This window comes from Berghia stephanieae, chromosome 2 (assembly GCF_034508935.2).
Source record: "Berghia stephanieae isolate SIO BIC M18660-M18661 chromosome 2, UCSD_Bste_1.3, whole genome shotgun sequence".
Lineage (NCBI taxonomy): Eukaryota > Metazoa > Mollusca > Gastropoda > Nudibranchia > Aeolidiidae > Berghia > Berghia stephanieae.
The window spans coordinates 117,775,812-117,793,360 of NC_088361.1; the positions used below are offsets into that span (position 1 = coordinate 117,775,812).

Sequence of the window (17,549 nt, forward strand, 5' to 3'; positions counted from 1 at the left end):
ATTATGAAATTTTTATTAGAACATTACAAATTTGAGAATCAAAATGTTATGACAAAATTGATGTTAAAAATTTATAATTTGGAGTATAATTCAAAATACACAAAATATCTCTATGGTGACATAATACATTATCTTTGTGATAACTGTGGAAATTTTCAGACAATTTCATTATATAGATTCTGAGAAACGTTTGACACAGTATCCCCTACCCTTAGAAAAATGACATATTGAGAAAATAGCAAAATAGCTTTCCGTTTTTCACACTTTTCTTACAACCTGTACATTTTTCGACTGTGTTTTTCGTGCCTGATGGTTTATTTCAAAAAGTTAGACTTTAATTATATTATTTCTAAGATAATAAAACATCGCTTTCCAACAAAATATCAAAATCAATTTTTTGAAGGATTTTCCTAATTCGACCCAAACCGCCCCGGAACTAATTACACTGTTTTGATTGGCTGTTTCCACAGTTATCGGCTGTGCCAGGTCTGATCGTGAACATTGTCAAATTCATCCTTGTATTCATGTACTCTACCTCTACACCCAAGAAGAAAGTTGTCTCCGAAAAGCGAGTTGTTTTCACAGAGAAAGAGGACGCAAATGGAAACATAGCCACAGAATTCCACGAGGAGGTGTACAGAATCAAGTCCAGGGACAGTCTTCGCAATGGAGTACAGTAAATATCAAATTATTAAGAAATTAAGGAGCAGCACCGGTGTTAGATCAAGAACTGAACAAGTGTGTATGAAAGGTACCAGACAGAACAACAAAGAAAATTACAAGAAAAAAACAATCCCAAAAAATCAGTCGACCTCGTTGGTTTGTCTAGCACCTTTCATACACACTTGTTCATTTATTTATAGTACAGTATATAACTCCATTCCTTTCTTAGTGCAACACTGTGCGCTATGTGTCTAGTGGTATGACACTCGCTTCGGATCGAAGGTCCTGGTCGAGCCTCGCTCGGCGCATAGTTGATCCTGGAAAAGACTCTTTATCACATTCTCTCACGTACTCAGGTGTAAATGAGTACCTGGCCGTTAACAGCGTTGTCTTTGTCCGAAAAATTGTAATATCGCCTAACAGGCGTCATGTCTCGTCCTACATGTTAAATGTTGCTGTTGACCAGGACCCCTGTAAGCGCATTGAGCACGTGAAGTGGATATTGCGCTATATAATGCTCAATTTAATTAACACTGTTATAGTAACATACGTGACCCATCGTATCAAAACGATATTATAATGGGGAGATTTATACGCTGAAAACTAAATTTATAGTCAGAGAGATGTATAATTGATTTAAATGTATAATGTAAATTGAATAAAATAAAAACATCCTAAAATGTCATAATAAGTTTAGCATTCTCCTTACAAACTATAGGAAAATCGTCACATGCGTTACGATACAGCCAACAGTTTTTATCATTCAGATTTATTTTTATACATCACAAAATTTGAAATTGTTTTGTATGTTATAGTTATGAAAACCTAATGCTCTGTTTTACAGCTTGTTTTGCTGAACAAATTTATGTTATACCATGTACTGATTCCTTTTGAGATAGAGTTTAAAAAATCAATTTATATGTTTGATGAGTATGACGCGAGGTCCCAGGTTTGAGAGTTTTTGCCAAGATGAGGGTCATTTAAATCGATCGATATTTGAAAAAAGGTTTTCTGGACAATGTTTTTAATATGTGTCTTTCCAGAGTACATTAACTGGTTAACTCACTCAACCCTAACACCGACCATATCCGTAGTTTACCCGGGTTACTTTTACCCCATGCCTATTTATTACATTTTTCTGAGACAAATTACAGGTGTAGTATCAAACCTAATGTTTTATAGTTTTTCGATGTTAATGGTAGTTGAATAAAACTATCTATGCACATGCTAATTTTTTAAAAATACATTCTCTCCAACTTTGAAAAATAGCAAATCTCTAGGATTGAGTGAGTTAATGATCACTTTGACTTTAGATCCACGTCGCCTGTTTCACCCCGACTTAATACCAGATTGAGGCCATGGGTCACATATGTAAATGATTTTAATAGTGTATTTTTAAAATAAAAATAGTCCTTTAGAGCGATTGGGTCATGGAGCCGAAGTTTATCCCGGTTTCTATCGCGTGAAACGAACAATAGCAATTACTTGCTCTCTTTTGGATAAGACACAAGTCGCAAAGTACTTTCCGCCAAATCTCCGCTACCCATTCACTGTTGTTTGATTCACTGTAAGTGTCGTTTGATGCAAGCGAGGGTTCACAGCGTAAAACCTTTGTGAAGAATCATCATCATCATTAAGTGCCAGGCCTCAGTGTCCCTCCAACCATATCTGTCCTCAGATCTTCTCAATAGTGAAGAATATAGGTATTAAAATTATCCCAACTATCTGGAGCCTCTGTGGTGTAATGGTAACACGTCTATAGTCTGGCCGGTAATCAGAAGGTCTGAGGTTCGATCCCCAGTCGAGGTAGACTGATTTTTTGGGATGGTTAATTTCTTGTATTTTTCTTTCTTGCTGTGTCTGGCACCTTTCATACACGCTTGTTCAGTTTTTTTTATACCTTACCCATTCACTGCTGGGTGGACAGGGGGGTTAGAAAAAAAATCTCGACTGCACCCGGGATTGATCTTGGTCCCTTTGCGTGTGAAGCGAGGGCTCTACCAACTGAGCTATCGGGACCCCCAATAGTGTATTCACTGATATTGAAATTATGCCCCACCCCTGACCACCCATTCAAAAGTATTGTTATGTGACATTGATAGCCGAGTGGTTACAACACCTAGGCTCTGTAAGTCTTACTATCTATTACTAAGCGGAAATATTTTTTAATTCACAAAAACTCATTCAACTTGGGTGTGAATTAGTTCTTGGCTTTATGCGGTGATGATAATTTTTGAAAATCTAAATTTTGAAGAAAAACAGAGGGAGTTTTATATGGAACTTGGACTGTATGGAAATGTGTCTATATCGTCTGCAGCGGTCTATAGCACAATAAGCATAGCAGAACCATTCAACTTAGAAGTGTATAGTTACAATTCAAAAATTCCATTTACTCATTCCCATGGGTCAACCCGCCCCCCTACACACACACACACACACACACACACACACACACACGCCATGCTATTTTTAAAAGACATTCACTGACTGAATTACCCTGTCTTAAGTCGCAGTACATTGCTGCAAATGCATTTATTCCTCAAAACAGTGGCATGAAAGAAAATAAAAAATAAAATTAAACTCCCTTTATTCATCCCTTAGGGGAAATTTGTCTCCAGGATTGATTCCAAGGCAAGACTGAAATAACCCAGGCGTCAGCCGCAGTGCAGCGCCGCAAATTGAGCTCGGGCGAGGTGACTTGCTCAAGGCCACACGGCTGATCGAACTAGGTACCTTTCGGGTACGAAGCAAAGACCATACCGCTGAGCCACGCTGCCACCTCAGCCAATCTGCTGAATTTTATTTTGAAAATTGATTATAGAGTCAAGATCTCACGAATAACAATATGCTGGTTGTTTTACAATTTAAAAAATTCCATTCACTATTTTTGATATGTTTTAATCTTATTCAAATTTCAATGTTTAAACTAAAAACCTAGTTTTCTGCGTTTTGTTAATACTGACAAACTGGATGTAACTAAATGAGCCAGTAAAATGGAGAGTAAAATAAAGGGTGTAAATGTGACTCGTGTCAAATATACAATACAAAGTAAACAGGACTAAAGGTCAAAACGTTTAATTAATGTGTGTTGTATCTTTCACATTATGAGTCACATTTACTCCCTTTATTTTACTCTCTATTAATGCTCATCATCATCATCATCATTGGCTTTTTCACCCTGGGTCAGGGTATAGGCCACATACAAACAGTTTCCATCCTTCTCTATCCTGAGCTAACTTTTTAATCTCCTTCCAGGTCTTACCACTTTTCTATTAATACCGACATAATAATACCGTTATGAGATGATGGGTCACATATTTGTTATCGATAAGATAAATATTTATTAACACACTATAGGGCATTTTTTTAAAAAAATGCTCAAAATTACAGCGCAACTCATCGTTTTAGAAGTTTAACGCTTGCCTTCTAGAGCATGTCGTGCCGTCGTATGAAAATGAAACGAAACACGCCAGGGGATGCCGGCGGGAAGTCGTGGCCTTAATAAAAATTTGAGCCATGCATTAAAAAAAATTGTTGCGTTCTATCTAGATATCTATTATAGAACAACAAAAATACGATTTTTTTTTTAAATGTCAAAATGTAGGCAACAATATGTTTTATAAAAATTATGAAAGTGGGACTGATGATATTAAATATCACCATGTCTACGTTTTTGGCATGAGATTTGTGCAACTATTACGGTAGAATTTGTTTTATTTTGTAACCAAAATTACAAAAGCATTAACCCTCTCCTTACCACCTTCTGCAAAATCGTCACATTTGTTACGGCACAATATACATTTTTCTTATTCAGATTTGTTTTGTACATCACAATGATCTTTGTTTAATTCATAAGAACATAAAATTGTTTTGTAGAAAGCTTTTTTGAGTTTAAAAAATAAATACTGAAAATGATCGGTAAGGAGAGAGTTAAATAAATTAATCTGACAAGACCATAGAATTAAACGAATGAGAATACGTACGAAGCCTAAAAAGTGTCCACCAATGAAAGCATTCAGCGCCATTATATCTTGGGCTGGGAATGTAAGCATTACCATTCATTCGGTCTCTATGTCAACATAACGACACAAGAAAAACAACAAACAATATCAAAATCCACAATAAAATGATTCAGAACTGTTGCGTATATCTATGGCACAATGAAGCTGTCAAAAAATGAATGTGTGTAATCATGTATTATAATAACCTATAATGCGTTTTCCAACCACCACATCATCACTGTCACTACTACTACTACAACCACCATTACCACTTCATAACTACCGCAATTACTACAACCACCACAACTGCATCATTATCACTACCACTACACCACCACCACATCATCATCACCACTACAACGACCACCACTCCATCATCATCACTACCACTACTACTACACTATCACTACCACCACTATTACAACCACCACCACCACATCATCATCACGACCACTACAACTGCAATAACCACCACCACATCATCATCACTACCTCTACTACTACAACCACCACCACAATATCATTACTAACACTACTACTACAACCACCAGTACCACACCATTATCACTACCACTACTACTACACCACCACCAGCACATCATCATCACTACCACTACTACTACAACCACCACAACCACATCGTCATCACTACCACTACTACTGCAACCACCGCCACCATATTATTACCATTACCACTACTACTACAACCACCACCACCACTACTAATACAACCACCGCCACATCATAATCACTACCTCAACTACTACAACCACCACCACAAAATCATCACTACCACTACTACCACAACCACTAGCACCACATCATTATCACTACCACTACTGCACCACCACCAGCACATCATCATCACTCCACTACTACTACAACCACCACAACCACATCGTCATCACGACCGCTACTACTACAACCACCACCACCATATCATTACCATTACCACTACTACTACAACCACCACCACCACATCATCATCACTACCACTACTACTACAACCATCACCACATCATCATCACTACCACTACTACTACAACCACCACCACATCATCATCACTATCACTACTACTACAACTACAACCACCACCACATTATCATCACTACCACTACTACTGCAACCACCACCACCATATCATCATCATTGAAATATTTTTTTTTTAAATTGAGCTTTATATAGTGCAATATCTACTAAATGTGCTCAAAGCGCTTTACAAGGGGTCCCTGGTCAACATTTAACATGTAGGACGGGACATGACGCCTGTTAGGCGATATTACATTTTTTCGGACAAAGACAACTCTGTTAACGGCCAGGTACTCATTTTCCACCTGAATACGGTGAGAGAATGTGAGTAAAGAGCCTTTTCCTAGGACTCAACTATGCGCCGAGCGCGAGGCTCGAACCCAGGACCTTCCGTACGGTTTCCATTGGGTAAATTCCTTGGACAAGACTCACTTCACAGTAAAACATTAAGTGATAGGAAACAGAAGTGTGATGTCTAAAAATAGAACGGGAAAACCAGTCTTCCGGAGGACTGGATACATACCTTGTGAAATTGATCTCCTGTTTTCAGAGTGATGGCATCTTATTTACTGGTTTAGATATATTATGCTGGTCGTTATTAAAGACCATCCATCCTCCTTCTTTTACCTCCCGTAATCCTATAAACCTGCCAATACCTGCTACAAAAATAATATTGCAACCCAATGATTATGACTCGTTATGTAACCTATTCATTATTAGTCCTCCGAAGATCTTGTTACATACACACTTCCAAGGATTTTAGAACCGGAAGAGTAGAAGGTCTGACGTCACGACTTCCCTGCCATATTGGCATTGTTGTTATAATTCAATTAAGTCTTAAAGTCTGAGGTCCATACATTAAAATAAATAAAAGTCCAAACTCTTCACTAAAAGTTAATTTACTCGCCATAATTTTGAGTGTTTTTTAAAAACATTTTATTTTCATTTACATGACGATTGTGTAATTGATCTAATATAATATGTACTCTACATGAATAAAAAATTAGATTTCTGATGAAATAGTCTTTTGTATTAAGACAATAATCACACCGGAGCCATTTTAAAATTAACTGCTTACAATACCAATTTTAGTTGGAGTCATGAAGTTGATTGATTGATGATGATAATGATGATGATGATGATGATTATTATTATTATTATGGCGGTGGTGATGATGCTGATGATGATGATGATGTGGTGATGATGATGATGATAATGATGATGATCATTTTGATGATGATGATGATGATGATGATGATGATGATGATGATGATGATGATGATGATGATGATGATTGTTTGTAACGCATATTGTTTCCTGTCTGTCAAAGTAACAGTTATTAAATATCGTTTGTTTTGACATGGCTATATAACTATATATTACGAATGCCTTTTTGCAAGATTTGATGTAATGCCTTTCGCTACCAATGTCGACAGACTAAGCTGGACATAGTATGCCTGTATTCAATGTAGGTAATTAGGTCTCTAAAAGGTGTAGATAGCTGTATTGTAGAACGTTTAGCTGTGTAAAATTGTTGTTTAATAATGGCAGGGAAATTACGGTCTTCCTATGTATCAATATCAATCATGCATGTGTATTGTTTGTGTGTGTGTTTGTGTGTATGTATGTTTTTGTGTGCGCACGCTTGCTCGTCAATGTCTATGAAGTAAAATATCGCTTGATATTATTTATTTCAATTCTAAAAATGTATCCCGATAAAAAGAATTATTACCTAAGCACAACGAACACATGAAAACCAAAACAAAAAAATGAAGAAAAAAAATGGTTCTTAGATGTTGACGCTTACTAAATCACACACCCAAAACACCCCCTTCCCACCAACTATCTAAAGGTAGTTACAAATGTCTTTCTTGATTCCTTTTTTTTTACACTTTACTTAGTATGCCTTAGTTAAACCCACTCACAATATTGTCGGCTAATTAGAGATCTCTTATATTATTCTCCTGTCCCAGTCTGTTCGTGCCAATTATTTTCACATCAGGCCCATCCTAAGCACATACATAGTTAATGCCTTAATGTGACCCCAAAATCTAGAGCATTTTTACAACGCAATATGCACTAAATGTGCTTAACGCGCTTTACAAGGGGTCCCCAGCCAACAGCAACACTTAACATGTAGGACGAGACACAACGCCTGTTAGGCGATATTACAATTTTCCCGACAGAGACAATGCTGTTAACGGCCAGGTACTCATTTTAACCTGGGTACGGTAAGAGAATGTGAGTAAGAGCCTTTTCCAAAGACTCTACTGTGCGCCAAGCGAGGCTCGAACCCAAAACACTCCGATCCGAAAGCGAGTGACATGCCACATGACCACATAGCCGCAGTGTCAATTAGGTATTACGTCGGAATGAACTTGATGAAGAAAATTGAATTAAAATCCAAAATGATCAGAATTAATATATTTCAGATATTTATTATTTGAATAACTCATTTCCACCTTTAAGCCAATTGTTTTATTACAAATCGAGTTCTCTTCATCATTCTAAATTCTGTGTTGGAATACATTCCTCAATCTTTTTAATAGAGAGGGGAAACCCAAAACAGTCATATACCATTTTCTCCATAATGCATCACGTCAATTATTTGTCTTCTACTTTTTTTTAAAAGTCCAAGGGCTTTCAAAGAAAAGACATTTTTTATCAAAAGGAGTCAGAAAATGAAACCCGGAATGCATGCTATAATAGGCATACTAAGCCAATATATTGCCTTTTTATTCTGTGGTATATTATCACTAGCCTACCGTCAATTTTAACAAGTTTTCATATATTATTAAAGCTAGAGGTGCCTAAATGAGCCAATAAAATGGAGAGAAAAATAAAGTGAGTAGATGTGACTCATATATAAGGGAACAACACAAAACAAACAACGTTTCGGCCCTTGGAGACAAAAAAACAAAAACAAACACAAACACAAATATGTAAATTTACAAAATATCACATATTTTGTGATATTTTGTAAATTTACATATTTGTGTTTGTGTTTTTTATCACCTGACGAAGGCCAAGGGCCGAAACGTTGTTTGTTTTGTGTTGTTCCCTTATATATGAGTCACATTAACTCACTTTATTTTTCTCTCCATTCACATATTATTATTATGTAATAGAGCAACGAATACAATCAAGATATTTTAGTACTTGTACTATCTACTTATGTTTTAAATACCAAAAATCTAGAGGTGCTTCAATGAGTCAATAAAATGTATAGTAAAATAAAGGTAGTAAAAATGACTCTTATAAAAGATACAAAACAAAGTGAAACGACGTTTCGGCCAATGGCCTTTGTCGCTCTATTTCTCTCTCTCTCTCTCTCTCTCTCTCTCTCTCTCTCTCTCTCTCTCTCTCTTTCTTTCCCTTGCACGCACACACACACACACACACACACACACACACACACACACATTTTTACCTATAATGTTTTAACTATAATGCCAATATAACATATTTCCTTTGCTTGTTTGCCTGAAGAAGGCCAAATGCCGAAACGCCGTTTACTTTGTTTTGTATCTTTTATAAGAGTCATTTTACTCCCTTTATTTTACTATATTTTTAAATATATTCTGTCATTAATTCCAACTGCATCTCTTATATTTCCTTCATCTTATGACCACGTAATTACCCTCTTAGTGCTTGATCAATAAATAACACCAAAATTGTTCCCACCTGAGAAGGGACTTCATTCATCATCTTATGACCACATACATCGCGAGTCCCAGGTTTGTAAGTTGTTTTTTTTTTTTGCCAAGATGAGGCTCATTAAATCAATCGATATTTGAAGGACAAGTTTTGTGGCCAAATTTTTAAATAGTTACGAGTTTTTCCAGAGTACGACAGTTAACTGGTTAATCATTGTTGTGAAAATGGAAACATCTAAAATGTTAACAGTTAACGATATTTATTGAAACTTAACAATATTTTACATCCGTTTTTATTTGCATCACGGCTTCAAGCAGAATATTTTGATTATGGTTTGCATTCGACATACATGATGATGGAAAGTCGATTTGGAATTTAATTTTTAATGTCCAGTTGTGAAGTTGTAACCTATTTTAAATTGCAAACATTTGTAATTTGCTTTAACCCTCTCCTTACCACCTATTGGAAAATCGTCACAATTGTTACGATGTAACCGTCACTTTTCTCATCCAGATTTCATTTCTTTTTTTTATATAGCTATAAAAACGTGACATTATGTAATAGAGTTCATATTGCGAACAATATTATATATAGAATGTGCTTTCTGTTTTTCTGTTTGAGTGAGAAATGTCTGTTTTTTGTGTTAGGTGGGTGTGCAGTTTTGAGGAAAATTCTGAAAATGGCTGGTAAGGAGAGGGTTCAGGAGTATATTTCTGCTCTCCTACCAAGGGAATAGTTGATTTTTAAAAATTGTTTTTATTTTGTATGCATATTAACCTGTTATATTTGTTACAGTTGTAACCTGTTGTTATACCTACGACTGGTACTAACTTGCAGGTTTGTTTATCCAAAATGTCATGAGCTCATTGTTCTTATTTGATAATCTCCATGCATTTTATTTACGATAATAAATAATGCAATGCAAGTCAATGATTTGCCATCACCTTGCTCACATAATCAAATGTTTATCTTTTTTATCAAATTCCAGGGATCATTATTTTCTAGTGTTTGAATCACTAATTGATGTTGATTACATTGTTTATAAAACGAGACATCAGAACAAAGTGCTTTAATCTTGATAATCAATGATCTATAAGATAATTATTACTCACTTCATATCGGTGATTAAAAAAAAAAAATTCCAAGATTCAGCCATGGCTTGTGAAAATTCTAACCATACAAAATGATCACATTAAAAAAAATTTCATGTGATATTATTTAATTTCATGAAGTTTGAAATATAAATGTCGTATTTGGAATTGATCATGAAAAAATAGATTTCGTCGTATATGTGTAACAATCTGGAATGCCTATTATTATGTAATCAATATTGCATCCACCATTGTACTGTTCCTATGGTATTAATTATATCCAGACTGTATTTACAGTTTTCCAGTTTTTCTGCGATTCCTAAATAACAGTAGCAGCTGTAATTTACATATGATCACCTGGAAATTCCCATATTCCCATGTGTATAATTTAAAATGTTAGACGTTTATATGTACTTTCTTTTACTGTCTTGTAAAACATATGCTCAAAGTTCTAATAAGTAACATTTATCGCGGCAGCAATCTGGCCAATGGTTTTATTTACTTACATTTTTGTTTTGTTTGTGCATTTATTTATATTAATCCGACTCCCAATAGCTAGCTGCCAATGAGATCTATTTTGAACACTGGAAGGCAAATATTTGTGATATTATGTCTTAACCGCTTTCAATTTTAGAGCTTAGTATTAATTTATTTTGCTAATTGGGATTGATCAGTTGAGCATTAATATTCTTAGCCAAACACAAAATTATTTTTAAAAACAACAAACAGAAAACAGTTCGTTTGACTTACTGATACATTGAACATTTTACATGTTTACTCTTACTCTTCGATGAGATTATAAAGTATTATAATACAATAATTTATACTTTTGTGATGGGTTTTACGTTTGAAATCTTCTGTGTTTTGTTTGTTTGTGATATTTTATTTTCTAGTCAGATTTTAAATACTTTACTTTCAATGAAAAGTAGAGCTCCCTTTTGTCTAGTCTTTAAGGTAATGCTAGTATCGTAATGTAAATACATCTGTTGATTGTTCACATCCATGACACCCAATGTTACGGCATTAATAATAATAATAATAATAATAATAATAATAATAATAATAATAATAATAATAATAATAATAATATATAATAATAATAATAATAATAATAATAATACTTTATTGCATCCCAAAAAGGAAATTTTTTGTACAGACGTGTTATAATTTACACATAAGATAAAAATACAATGGAAATAGGATGTATATATATAAAAAAGGAGCAGCTCTATAACCAGAGCTGCGCTTTATAATATGAATAATTTCAACACTGTAAAATAGTTAAAACTGTCACTATGAATTGAAAATTGAAAAGATTGCAAAACAAATAAATTAATATTTATATTTTTCAAAAGTAAAAATGAGAAATAATTATATAAAATGATTATTGCTTGTTGTTATAAAGCCTAATACTGGACGGCAGAAAAGATTTTCGGTGTCTCTCTGTTTTCGTTGAAATAGAGAAAGGGCGACCACTTCTTTCTGACATAATAATTGATGGTCTTAGTGGATGATACTGGTCATTTAATATTTTAGTTATTTTATTTATACAAAATTTCTCGTATAAAAGATCTACATCGTCAACATCATTTATATAGCGTTTAATGGATTTTTTAATATTTGAATTTATTTTGTTCCTTTCCACTGCTAAGCAATTGCCTCCCCAAGCTGTTATACAAAATGACAAAACATTTTCGATTACTGCTCTATAAAATAATGTGCAGAGGGTTTTATCTATTCTAAACTGAGAGAGTTTTGATAAAAAATATGTACGTCTGCACATCTTATGCCTAATTATTTTCAAGTGTTCATCCCACTTGAGCCTGTCATCAATCGTTACACCAAGGTATTTGTAGTGAGGAACTCGCTGGACGAATTGGTCCTTTAATTTTAACGGTTCTATCGGTTCCTTCACTCTCTTAAAGTCAATCACTAGCTCCTTTGTCTTGCTTATGTTAAGCTCTAGGTGGGGGGCATCACACCAAGACACAAATCTATCAATTTCTTGCCTATAAGCCACTTCGTTGCCATTTGTTATGAGGCCTTGAATAGCGGTGTCATCTGCAAACTTTATTAAAGGTACACTCAGGTTTTGACTTCTACAGTCATTCGTGTATATTGTGAATAATACAGGGGACAATACACAACCTTGAGGAGCCCCAGTATTTGTAGTTATACAGGAAGATTTGTTTTGTCCTAATTGAACATATTGTGCTCTCTCCGTAAGAAATTCGAGCACCCAAGCAATTATATACTTGTTTAAATTCAGACTAGTCAATTTTTGAACAACCAACTGAGGTTGCATTGTATTGAACGCTGAAGAAAAATCTGCAAAAAGCAATCTGCAATAGCTCCTAGCGTGATCTAGATGCCTGTAGATGTTGTTTGTAAACAGCAAAATGGCATCCTCTACGCCACGTCCTGGTTTGTAAGCAAATTGATGACTATCACTCAATGGCATAAACTGATTCCTAATTTTAACAAGAACAAGTTTTTCTAAAGATTTCATGACTATTGAAGTCAGTGCAACAGGTCTGAGATCGTTCATAGTTTCAAGTTTTTCTTTTTTTGGAACAGGAATAATTTTTGAAGTTTTCCAAATTTCAGGGATCGAAACGCATTGGAGGGACCAGTTAAAAATATGTGTATAAATGGGGGAAAGCTGGTGGGCACATTCTTTTAATAGTTTTCCTTTCAATCCATCCGGCCCAGCAGCCTTCCTCTCGTTTAGTTTCGAAAATACGAATCTCGTTTCCTCTTCACTGACCTCAATAGTCATTTCATCTTCCAAAGCCCTGTCTAATTTATGTTTTTCATTTTCAATATCAAATTTGTTTGCTGTGTCGAAACGTGAATAAATTTATTTAAAGTTTCAATTTCGATATCTTCTGATATAATCGTGGGCTTTGGATTATAGTTAACAGCAGTTTTAAGCCCCCGCCACGTGTCCCGTATATCCCCAGAAGAAAAGCATTTTTCAATTTTATTTTTGTACTTATCTCTACAACTAGATATTACCCTCTTTATCTCTTTTTGTTTTGTTTTCAGATCTTTTTTGTTTCCACTAGTATAGAGAGTTTTCTTTTGGTTCAATAAAAGTTTTAGATCTTTTGTTATCCAAGGCTTGTTGTTAGGATAATATTTTATTTCTTTTTTACAAGACACTAGCTGTTCACAGAATTTTAAATACTCACTCACACAGTCATTCAGCTCATCCACACTATCACATGATTCGATAAAAACATTCCAGTCAGTGCATTCAAAACAACCACGCAAATCTTCACACACACTTCCATTCCAGATCTGTACACTTTTCTTTACTGGTTTTACACGTTTAAAAACAGGGCGGTAGGTGGGGAGTAGCAAGAGCATGCAGTGGTCAGATAAACCTAATGGGGCACGGGGTAAACATTTATAACTATTTTTAATATTACACAGGAATAAATCTAATGTTTTTTTGTCCCTTGTCTCGCAGTCCACGTATTGATGAAGTCCCGGGAGAGTAAAATCGTTACATTGGTTAAAATCGCCAGTGACCATCAATACGGCATCGGGTGACTTAATTAGAATGTCCTGTATTTCTTTCCTCAAAATATTTTTCGCTGTGGTGTTGTCTGATGATGGTGGAATGTAGACGTTGATGATGATGACATGAGTATATTCCCGGGGTAGATAATATGGTCGTGACGAAACAGTAATAAATTCAATATCATCGTCACAATACATTTTCTTTATCTGACAGTTATTGGGGTGGCACCATTTGTTGTTAATATATGTGCACACCCCACCCCCAGTTCGTTTAACGTTACGATTCGGAACCGTGGAATGGGGTGACTAAGACCAGTCCCCAAATTATGTGCCCCCGAAAATCATTGAACAAATATGGTAAAATGTACACCATTTGATAAATTTCATCCTTCCCCATACATATTTGTTTCAGAATTTTCTATCTGGGAGCAGGGGCGTGGGTGCCTGGCACCGCATCCATCTTTTAAAAATGGATTACAGCATTAAAAAAATTAATTAAAACTGAGAAATGGTACATACCACCTCTTAATTATTTGAGTAAATCTTTTCCTTATTTTTTTTTCTCTTTTTTTTTTTTTTTTTTTGTATTTACAAATATAGCATGTTTTAAGTCATTTTCTTCTGATTCTGGCACCACCCTATACTGTCAGCATGCCACATACGGGGACTGGTCTTAGTCAGCCCATTCCAATGTACATCGTGTCTTGATAATTTGTAAATTGCATCAGTTATCCATTCTATTGTGGGACAGCGTGGCTCAGCGGTACGGTCTTTGCTTCGTACCCGGAAGGTACCGAGTTTGATCACCCGCCGCTGCGCTGTGTGGCCTTGAGCAAGTCACCTCGCCCTAGCTCAATTTGCGGCGCTGACGCCTGGGTTATTCCAGTCTTCCCTTGGAATATACCCTAGAGGGGATGAATAAAGGGCATTTTATTTATCCATTCTATTAACATCATTTTGTAAGCTCTTGATTAAATTATAATAAGTTACTCAATTTTCCCTTGATTGCTTGAAAAAAAAAAAAAACCCAACTTTTCTACCTCCCCATGTGATGTAAGAGGAGTAGTCTTAATTAATTAATTAATTAATTGTAAATTGAATTATTTCTGTTGACATGTTTTAGTAAGTTGATTAGCATCAGTATCAAAATCTGTTCAGAAGTTTTCTCTCTCTCTCTCTCTGTATGTGTGGAGCCATCCAAATCGTGTGTGTGTGTGTGTGTTTCCATCCAAATCATATACTGACTGTTATCCTCTTTTTTGTTGCAGTAAAGGATTTTATATCTATATATTTAGTAAGATCCATGAGATCATAACAAGTTACAAATTATAATTGTATCGTTATAGCAACTTTATTGCTGTTTAATCAATGAATGACAATATTATTATGTATGTGGAAACACTAGGAAAGACACCTACCAGGTATTATGTGTGCTATGTAAAAGGGAACTTTGTTTTTTAATTATAGTCTGCTGAGGTTTTATACTTTACATTGAGATAAGTATTTCACATATCTATTACAACCAGAAGAAATGCGCTATGAAAGAATTTACTAGATAATCAAGATATGAAATATCCAGCCAACAAGTGTTTTGTGCCTTTTATTGTAAATGTTGCTGCTCGAAGCTCGAAGAAATAATAAACAATGTGAAATTGAATGCAAGCTTCAATTTAATATAAGGAAACAGATAAAATGGACGTTTCGGGTTTCCCCTTTATCAACAAAACAGGATGAGTGAAAGAAACACTACAGACGAATGAGTATGAGATAATGTGGTAGTGGCGTTGTGACAACTCCCACTACCACATTACCTCATTCGTCTGTAGTGTTTCTTTCATTCTTCCTGTTTTGTTGATAAAGGGGAAACCCGAAACGTCCATTTTATCTGATTTGGTATATTAAATTGAAGCTTACATTCAATTTCACATTGTTATTTATGTGTGCCTTTTATTTCCTTCCCTGTTTATTAGGATTCCCATCTTTGATGTCTGCCTTAAAAGAAAAATTACATTCCGCTCCAATTTTTCTTTTCAAGACTGCGAGTGCTTTTTATGATTTCTTCTTTATTAACAACAAACCATCTTACTCTTATTTTATTTGAATTTTTGCAGAAAAGTAAGTAAGGCTTTGAATCCCTGCAATAATTGTATTTAAAAGGCACGTAGATCTATCATTATTTTGAAATCAATGTGCAAAATTTTTGTACAAATGGTGTATGCCATTAAAAAAATAATGTCCATGCTTATGCAGAATTTATTTAACTGGTGAATTTTCTCATTAATATAAATAGTATTGTAAATTCTAATAATTTATTATTTTTCGAAATATATTTATTAAAACTGTGTCTTTGGTTTTGAATATTTTGTTTCATGACCCATTTGGAAGTATTATTTCGTAATTTGTTAAATTTTGTAATCAAATGAATATAAATATAGATAAAGCCAATAAATGCAATATATTTATCCCCCAAAGTTTTGCTTGTTTGTTTTATTGAGTTTGTTTTTGATTTTAAGTAAGGGTTTTACGGTACATTTAGATCACTTCAGCGCCGGTAAAAAAGGAAGAAAATGGGTAAACGTATTGCTCTCAAGAAAAGGATAGACAAGGGGGAATTGTTCAAATAGGGAACAGAAGCAAATTCCAAGAGCATACTATCAATGTAAGTTTAATATTACCTGAAAGTATCATCCAGACACCAGCACAGGATCCCACTATGAGACATACATAATACACTCAAATGTCGGTGTTTCTTTATTACGAAACCCGACTAAATCCGACAAAGTTATGGGAATTAGGCAGCAGTGGGGAGTGAACCTGGGACTCAGGGAGGTGTACACCAGTGGGGAGTGAACCTGAGACTATGGGTTTCGTAAAATAAGCAATACCAGAGGGTATTACTTTTTTACGAAACCCCACTGCTGCCTACATCCCATAATTTGTCGGGTTTCGTAAAAAAGAAACACCCCTCAAATGTTGACAAAATGTGTTCAAAACGAAAACTATAACTAACCGCACTTTAGAGAGAGATGACTGACTGCCATACATTTGACTGTTTCCCTCTCAGCCAAGGACTCCGGTCAGGGCCTGGAGAAAACCAAATAATCCCATTTTAAGACAAAGATAGAAAGCAATTGGAAAACAAATACAGGAAGATAGAAAACATAGCAAGTACCTCCCTGCTCGCTATGGGAGGTCGGGAACCCTACCCTGAGTAAGAGAATGGGGAATTGGTTAAAATAGGAAACAGATGTCGATTCCAACAGCACACTATCAAAGTACTTAATTTGAGACCACCTAAAAGTCTCACCCAGACACAAGCACAGGTCCCCACTAAAAGTATTTTGTTTTTACTGCATTTACGGAGCTGGCAACACACTTAGGTCATATCAGCGCCAGTAAAAAGGAAGAAAATGGGATATTAAAAAGTTCTAGAAGCACCCAAGAAAACGTAAGAAAAAGATGAATTAGTTCAAATAAGGAATAGATGTAGATTCCAAGAGCACACTATCAGTGTACTTAGTTTGAGATCACCTATGTCTCATCCTGACACAAGCACAGGTCCCCACTAAGAGGAATACA

The 17,549-nt window shown here is 35.1% G+C and overlaps 1 protein-coding gene across 1 annotated transcript in view; it reads left to right on the forward strand.

Moving 5' to 3' along the window:
• Window positions 1-3,438, forward strand: part of LOC144966371 (sugar transporter SWEET1-like) — a 22,425-nt gene extending 18,987 nt beyond the window's left edge. The window contains exons 6-7 of the mRNA XM_078902751.1: window positions 471-676; window positions 3,265-3,438. Coding sequence (XP_078758877.1) covers window positions 471-676; window positions 3,265-3,304 — 246 coding nt within the window. The 3' untranslated portion in view covers window positions 3,305-3,438. The remainder of the gene's footprint in view (window positions 1-470; window positions 677-3,264) is intronic.
• Window positions 3,439-17,549: the final 14,111 nt, after the last annotated feature.